The sequence below is a fragment of the Lycium ferocissimum genome, chromosome 1 (assembly GCF_029784015.1).
Source record: "Lycium ferocissimum isolate CSIRO_LF1 chromosome 1, AGI_CSIRO_Lferr_CH_V1, whole genome shotgun sequence".
NCBI lineage: Eukaryota > Viridiplantae > Streptophyta > Magnoliopsida > Solanales > Solanaceae > Lycium > Lycium ferocissimum.
The window spans coordinates 16,269,033-16,276,791 of NC_081342.1; the positions used below are offsets into that span (position 1 = coordinate 16,269,033).

The following is a 7,759-nucleotide window of genomic DNA, read 5'->3' on the forward strand; positions in this document are numbered from 1 at the left end:
GTTTTGCATTAAGACCATTTTTTTTTGTTCAGTTGAATTTTTGCAAAACTCCGCCTTCCAATTTTTTTTTTTTGATTGAATCGGGGTTCGAACTCCAAACTTCATGGTATTAGACGAAGGTCAAAAATTAAAGACTGTCAATTTGAGGAACGAAAATTAAAGACCTGTGCCTTTAAAGGCCAATCGTGCAAATGACCCCCTTGAGCCCATGTCTTGGGAGGCCCAATTCTCAGCCTGCGAGTCCAGCAGGACAAAAGTAACAATCAAGTCAAAACGACTTCGTTTATAGGCTCTGAAAGTTGCTACCATCCATCCACGTGTTGCACTTCTTAATAAATGATCTTTCATTTTTTGTTCATCTTGGATTACATTAATCTTTTCGCTTTCAATTTAATTGTCTCTCTAGATTTCATCAATTCTTCACAACTACTTCTTAATATCATCATTACTCTTTTTTCTAACGTTAAGGACTTGCACTTTCTTGAATTCTCATTAGGTACATTTTTTTTTCTTCTCTTTTATTGCCTCCATTTCATTGTTGTTCGTTCTTTTCAATGTTTTATTACGTTTTTTCTGTATCTTTTTTTAGTCTGTCTGCATGTTTTCTTGGATTACTGGATTATTTTTTCATGACCCAAGTTGCTATTCAACAACTTTATGAATATACTAAGTTGGTAGTAGTGTCTTTGTTTATTTTATTTCAATTCTGAATTTGATTTCTAAATTGGTGTATTTTTTTGTTGTTGTTGTAATGGGTTTGTAGCTGGTCACTAGTAGGAAAAATGGTATTTTTCGAATTCTTGCATGTTTAGTTTCTTGGGTTTTTGTTATTTGTAAAATAAATCAATCTTGTTCTGTTATTCCCATTACTTATTACTCCCCTCCGTTTCAACTTGTTTGTCTCGTTTGGATTTGAAACGAAGTTTAAGAAAGTAAAGAACGACTTTTGAATCTTGTGGTCTTAAATTAAAGATTTGTATTATCAGTGGCGGAGCCAAGATTTTTATTAAGGGGTTCAGAAATATAAAGAATTAAACACACGAAGAAGGCAAGGGGATTCAACATCGACTATATATACATAAAAAATAATTTTAACCTTGTATATACAATGTAAATTTTCGCCGAATGAACCCCCTCAGATCAACCCAGCTCCGCCCCTGTGTAGAATGTGCCAAAATGTTCTTTAATCTTATAGTTTTAAACCTGCCGTGTGGAAAGTTGAAATTAGAGAATTGCCAAAAAAGGAAAGAGGCATTCTTTCTTAAACGGACTAAAAAAGGAAAGTAAGTCAAACAAATTGAAACGGACGGAATACGTTTTTCTGCATTTTCTTGTATTGTTTCTGAAATTCATGGATGAACTTAACCCCAGTTTCTATAACCCCAGTTTCTATTCAAGAATTCAATGGCCTACTAAGTGGAAGTTTCTTTGTTTACCTTATTCCCTTTATTCTGGCTAATTTTAGTGGTTCACTTCTGAATTGTGTTTTTTAATTGATGCGCAGAACTTTTTCCTCCTTCCAAGTTTTCAGCTGGTAGTCTCAGAATGTGACTGGTTGTTGAGGTGTTCAAATTGCATATTGGCATGGAGAATCAATTGGATAATCTTGGGTCGAAAAAACTAATAAAGAAGCATGAATTTGTGAGGGTCATCATTCAGTGTCTCTATTCTTTAGGCTACAGAAAGTCTGCTGTGTGTTTGGAATCAGAATCTGGGATTGGCTACAAATCTGATGAATTTGAGACCCTCGAGTCGCATATTCGTGATGCTAATTGGGATGCATGTATTGACAGCCTTAATAGACTTAATGGCTTGACCAATGAGACAAGAGCTTCGGCGTTGTTTCTTGTTCTCAAACAGTGGTTGTTAGAGTATTTGAATCGTGGGGACGACTCTTCAGCTTTGGAAATCTTACGAAAAAAAATATCCGGTTTAGAAGTTGGGAAGGAGAAGGTTCATACGCTTGCTTTTGGATTGCTCTCCTTGAAGGAGTTAGGGTTGGATAAGGTAGATCCTGATGCTATCTATAACTTCCGAAAAAGTTTGTTTACGGAACTTGAAAAAGTACTGCCACCACCCATTACATTGCCGGACCGAAGGTTAGAGTACTTGGTTGAAATGGCTGTATGGTCACAGATAGATAACTGCGTGTTTCATAATTCAGTTGATGCAATTTCGCTCTATGAAGATCACCACTGTGATGGCAGTCAATTTCCAACGAAGACCATGCAGGTGGATAATTTTTCATCATATTTATAGCTTTCTAGCTTGAACACTGAAAGGACCGTGTAATGCCTCAGTTTTTTAAGATTATATCTGGTCTTTTAAGTCTTGTGTTTATATGTTAAGTTACTTTCATTTTTGATCCATTGATTTTTAGCTCAATAGGGTATCAAATTATCACGTTTAGTGACGTATACTTCGATAGCTTAATTTGCGCTTACCATTTTTACCCTGGAAGTTAACTTTCAATAGCTCAAAAGTGGTTCAACTGCTACCTTTTTGATAATCTTAGGAAAAACGCTTTGCTGGATACTTAGTATGTCTCTCCTTCAGGGATCTGCACGCTTTTTGGATCAAATTGAAAAGGAAAGTAGGACAATTGTACGGATATTTCCCAAGTTCACTAGGAACTGAACTACCTCTTGCATTTAATTATTTCACTAATTTAACTATCTTTTGTTGTGATTTAAGGATCATTGTCTCAAATAAGCTTCTGACACTAGGCAAATTTATAGAATGTTAATAGTCTTGCAATTACATTCGGCAGTTAAAGTCACTTTATGACTTTCAGATGACCTAGTCAGCAAGAAATTGCCAAATGCTATTAGTGGTTTTCTATTATAAAATCTTTTAATCAGTGGAATTCATGAAGATTGGACTTATCACACCGTGATCATGAGTAGTTTCTCCCCTTACTAATTTGTTATCATTGTTTGCCTAGCTTCTCCTTAGGAAATATGTATTTAATATCTTTAACACTGTTGCAGATCCTGACTAACCACAGAAATGAAGTCTGGTATGTCCAGTTCTCGAATAATGGAAGCTACCTGGCCTCATCATCAAGTGACTGCACAGCCATCATTTGGAAGGTTTGTTTCACATTGTCAACACTTAACTTTGCTATGCAAGTCTGAGAAATCCAGTTGTTTATTTCCTGCATATAATTTGGGCCGTTCCTGTAAATTGCTGAGTTGTGCACTTGTGCTGTTGAAAAAATAAAGCTAAATCGTGGAGAGAGGGGATACTTGTTAAAGATCATAGCCCTGCAGTTTCGGAACTCCATAAGCTAGACGTTTGGTCGTATTACCCTATTTACGTTGTCTAAGTGAATGCTTTCATGGAATAAGCAGAAGAAATTTATTCATTACTTTTTGCAGGATGAATTAAACAGAAAAGTTACTTGTTCTGCTTTGCTTTCTTGATAAATGTTACCAAGAAAGTCATGTTTTAATCACAGTTCCTTTATGCTTCGTAAAAGCTTATATAAGAAACTTTTCTTTCTTTGGTCAATTGAATTTTTTGTCAAGAAATTGTACTCTGAGTGAATGCTTTAGGTTGTTCACTTGCCTGTTACTAGCAGGAAACGATCTAGTCAAGATTATTTTTTTTCTTGGGAAAAAAGTAAGGAAGTGGTTTCTAGGTTTATGTTTGGGCTGACGAATTTTCTTGTAGGAGCTGTCAGTAAAGTGTTCCAGTTGTCTGAAGACGTGTTGCCTAGAACACTCCATCCCACATTTTCTATAATTCTTAAGCTAGTGGTCAAAATTTTTTAATAAAACATGAAACTTCATATATACTCTTTTGTTTATAATATCTTTTAATAAAACCATGAACTTCATCATCCATGCTCTTTTTATTTTAGTTTGGATAATGTAACTTCTCTATTTGACAAAAAAGCTAATCGTGGGAGAAGCATCAATGAATCTTGGGATCAATCAGTAACCATTAAGTTTACACACCAAGATCTGGTGATTAAAGGTAAAAACTGCATGCAAAAACTGCAAACAAACAAACAACAACATACCCAGTGTAATCCCACAAGTGCATGCAAAAACTGCAGTGTCTTGACTATATATGGGTGCATTTAGGACTCCTTTTTGGTAGCTGGTGTTCACTTAGGATTGTGCTGCTATTGATGGACCAAGGCTGTGAATGTGGTGGTTTGGTTACTCCACAGTCCACACCCCTCATGGCATATCTATATCAATTATCCCTTCAAAATGAATGATGATTTATGATGGCTAAGTACATAACTTGAAGAGATTGAAGTTGGAAGAATGAATAGGTATAACTAAAGAAAGAGGTTTACCTACTAATTTACTCAAGCAATTTTTCACCAGAAAATGAGAAATGTCTTCTATATAGCTTTAAAACTATCTAGTAGGATGAACTTCCAAGGTTTTAGTTATCAGCATGCTTAGGCTTATAACTTGACTATTTCACTTGGTACATGTTATCTCTCCTACCAGCACATGTACCAGGTACTCTACCCACCAAGTTTATGTTGGTGAGAAGAAATCACTTAGCTTTTCTTTTGCCTCTGCTAGGATTTGAACCCTAGTCTCTTATAGTTTTCATCCCATATCATTAACTGCTAGGCCTCACCTTTGGGTGCACATAGGCTTATAACTAAATCTGGGAGATCCGAGAAGGGAGGGGAAAGTTCACAGTGCCTCATGTAGGATCTAAAATATTGATTAGTAGGTTCGGTATCATCCAAGCCAAAGGTAGCCTCCACAATTTAGTTTCTCACCTAGCTAAATGTTAAAGTGTGGTTTCAAGTTGCTATTCATCCTCCGTATGAGCTATGTTAGAGAACACGTAAATGACGCTTGACAATAATTTTAATTGAATGCCTCCTGAAGAACTTATTTCCTTGTGTAAAGTTTTTTTTTTTTTTTTTTTGGGGGGGGGGGGGGGGTGGGGATTGCATAGTGCAGAAGCGAAGAAAAATAAGAGGAGATACTTTTCATAGGATTAGAACCTTGCATCTCAGTGGTGTATGTGGAATTGTGACAACTGAGCTGCAGAATTAGCATTTTATCAACCAATAAAGTTCAACTACTCCAGCAACTTCTTGCTCACAAGTATCCTAAATGGGGGCTATGTTAGAGTACTCACAGAGTCACAGTGCGTCAATCTATTGTCTTGAACTTTTGGAGGTGTTAGAGCTAAGTTCCCAGTGGATTCTATTTTTCAAGAAAAATGACAGCAGTCATACCTGGTCACTGGAAAGGCGTAGATGAGTCTTAGGATCAATCTTAAAGTGGTCAACCGTTATCAGCCTTATGAAGCTAAACTTTGACTTAAATGCATGATTATTTTCCTATTCTGCCGTATAAGAGTCCTATTTAGAAACTGAGGTCAGAATGGTTACTCTTTCACTTCCTTGTGCCACAAGTTGGTGACTGGGTTAGTTCTTAATGGAGATTATTAAGGACAAATTTAGCCGCCAATAGGCCCATTACAAATGGGTCAAAGAATGTTTACCACCATGTGCTTCATAAGCGCTGGCCCCCAAAAGACATTGGAAAGACATCAGTCTAGTCTTAGTTAAGACTGCGCTTGTGATTCCATGAAGACTTTCTCCATCGGGAAAAAAAGAAGATTCCAAGTGGACTTCCTGACCTTTTTGTTCTTAGTGCATATACTTTTTGTCAGACGTATTCTAGTTTAGGATGGGGTTATAGTGGTGTGACTGATCCCAACCGATTTGGGAGACATGACATCTGGTTTTGATATTTCTGACAGTTAGTAACTAAGCATTTAATTAATAAGTATCTTGATGATTGTGTACACATGTTTTGGTCAAGATGTTGTCTTAAATTATGGATGATTTGTTTTAGATTCTCATATGAAGAACCTATAAACTTACAAATTACAACTTACAAGCAATCACGTCTTTAGCAGTATATGCAACCTGTTTCGATTTCTTAAAATATATAAGCTCCCTATATTTCTATGCTTTGATTCATAGGGCATCAGCAAGTTTCTGGGGATGAGGGTTGGCCATTGTTTTCTGAGTTGGGTTGATAATTACTTTCAGGTACTGGATGATGGGAAACTGACCCAGATACATGTGCTGCAGAGCCATGAAAAGCCAATTTCTTTTGTAGCATGGAGCCCGGACGATACAATGTTGCTAACCTGTGGGAACATAGAAGTGCTCAAGCTCTGGGACGTGGAAACAGGTACATGCAAGCACACATATGGTGATGCTGGTTTCATTGTCAGCTCATGTGCTTGGTTTCCCGATTCTAGGCGATTCGTCTGTGGCAGTTCGGACCCTGAAAAAGGCATATACATGTGGGACTCTAAGGGTAATGAGCTCAAATCATGGAAAGGGACGCGGATGCCAAAGGTTCTAGATCTTGCTATTACACCTGATGGAGAAAAACTTATCAGTATATTTTCTGACAAAAATATCCGAATATTGAATGTGGGGACAGGTGCTGAACATGTGATTCCAGAGGAGCATCCAATCACATCCCTTTCACTATCAGGGGATGGTAAATTCTTCATAGTAAACCTTAATAGTCAAGAGATTCATATGTGGGATGTCGCAGGCGAGTGGCTTAGCCCCATGAAGTTTAAAGGCCACAGACAACATAAGTATGTGATACGCTCCTGTTTTGGAGGAGTGGATAGCACTTTTATCGCCAGTGGTAGTGAAGATTCAAAGGTATGGTCATTCTTCAATGTGGCCCCCCATCACCCACCACCCAAAAAAAAGAAGGAAAAACTAATAAACAAATAAGCATGAGATTAAAGAACTTCAAACTTTAACGTGAATGATTTGTTGTAGACTAATATTTTCGTTAGCTTACTAGCATGCTTAGATTGATCTTGGAAAATTTATAAGCGAGACCAACAAAGGTCTATTATACTAGACTGCAATATTTGCAGCAACAAAAGCAACATTGTTCACAAACTAATTGCATTATATCTATGCATGATTCGGCATTTATCTTTTTCATGCGTGTGAATTTTCGTATTGCTAGAATTTTGTTACAGCATATAGGTCCTTGAATTGTGAAGGTCATTCTCAAAATCTTGTGACTCGCAGAATATGTTGCGTTGTTTTCTTTCTTTCTTTAAATTTAATTAATATTTCAATTTCTTGAGGTCATGGATTGAATTTTCTGCTTCATAACTGCTGTAAATTAGCCAGATAGTGCATAATATTAAGGAGAATCTCATATACACATAGGGTCAAGTTATACGCTGACAACTTATACACAAATTATAATAGTTCTAACAGAAATTTCCATTTAGGTGATCTAATACATGTATTTCTTGTTTTTTGAAAAAAAAGTGATATAATACATGTATTGCTGATATGTGTATCCTCATTTGTCATGTCACTTTTGGTACAAAATAATACATAGATTATTTTGGTATTATTTTATACGGACACCAGAACACGAAACAGATGGCCAATTATAATGCAAAATTTGACACCCCCGGCCTCCACTTTCTACCTTCTAACCAAACAAGGGAAGTAGCATCAGCCGTCCTTTTTCACTTTCCGTCAGAGCTCTTACAACCCCTCTCTTCGGTCGAACCAAAAATAGCGGTAATCAGTAGGTCCACTCGAATGTGGTTACACCATGGCCCAGATTAAGAGATTATACTGCAAGAACTACAACGGATATATATTATTATGTGGGACTGGTTGCATCTAACCAAACACATAGAATAGTTTCATTTGTTCTATGTTTGCACAAGTTGTGAGCATATGCTCTTTTTTTTTTTT

The 7,759-nt window shown here is 36.6% G+C and overlaps 1 protein-coding gene across 3 annotated transcripts in view; it reads left to right on the forward strand.

Moving 5' to 3' along the window:
* The first annotated feature begins 305 nt into the window (after nt 1–305).
* Nucleotides 306–7,759, forward strand: part of LOC132050244 (WD repeat-containing protein WDS homolog) — a 16,967-nt gene continuing 9,513 nt past the window's right edge. The window contains exons 1-4 of one of the 3 annotated variants that reach the window (XM_059441402.1): nt 306–496; nt 1,676–2,232; nt 2,991–3,092; nt 6,050–6,685. In XM_059441402.1, coding sequence (XP_059297385.1) covers nt 337–496; nt 1,676–2,232; nt 2,991–3,092; nt 6,050–6,685 — 1,455 coding nt within the window. In that variant the 5' untranslated portion in view covers nt 306–336. Of the gene's footprint in view, nt 497–1,524; nt 2,233–2,990; nt 3,093–6,049; nt 6,686–7,759 lie in introns of all 3 variants that reach the window. The other 2 variants (XM_059441408.1, XM_059441413.1) reach the window with 2 other exon arrangements.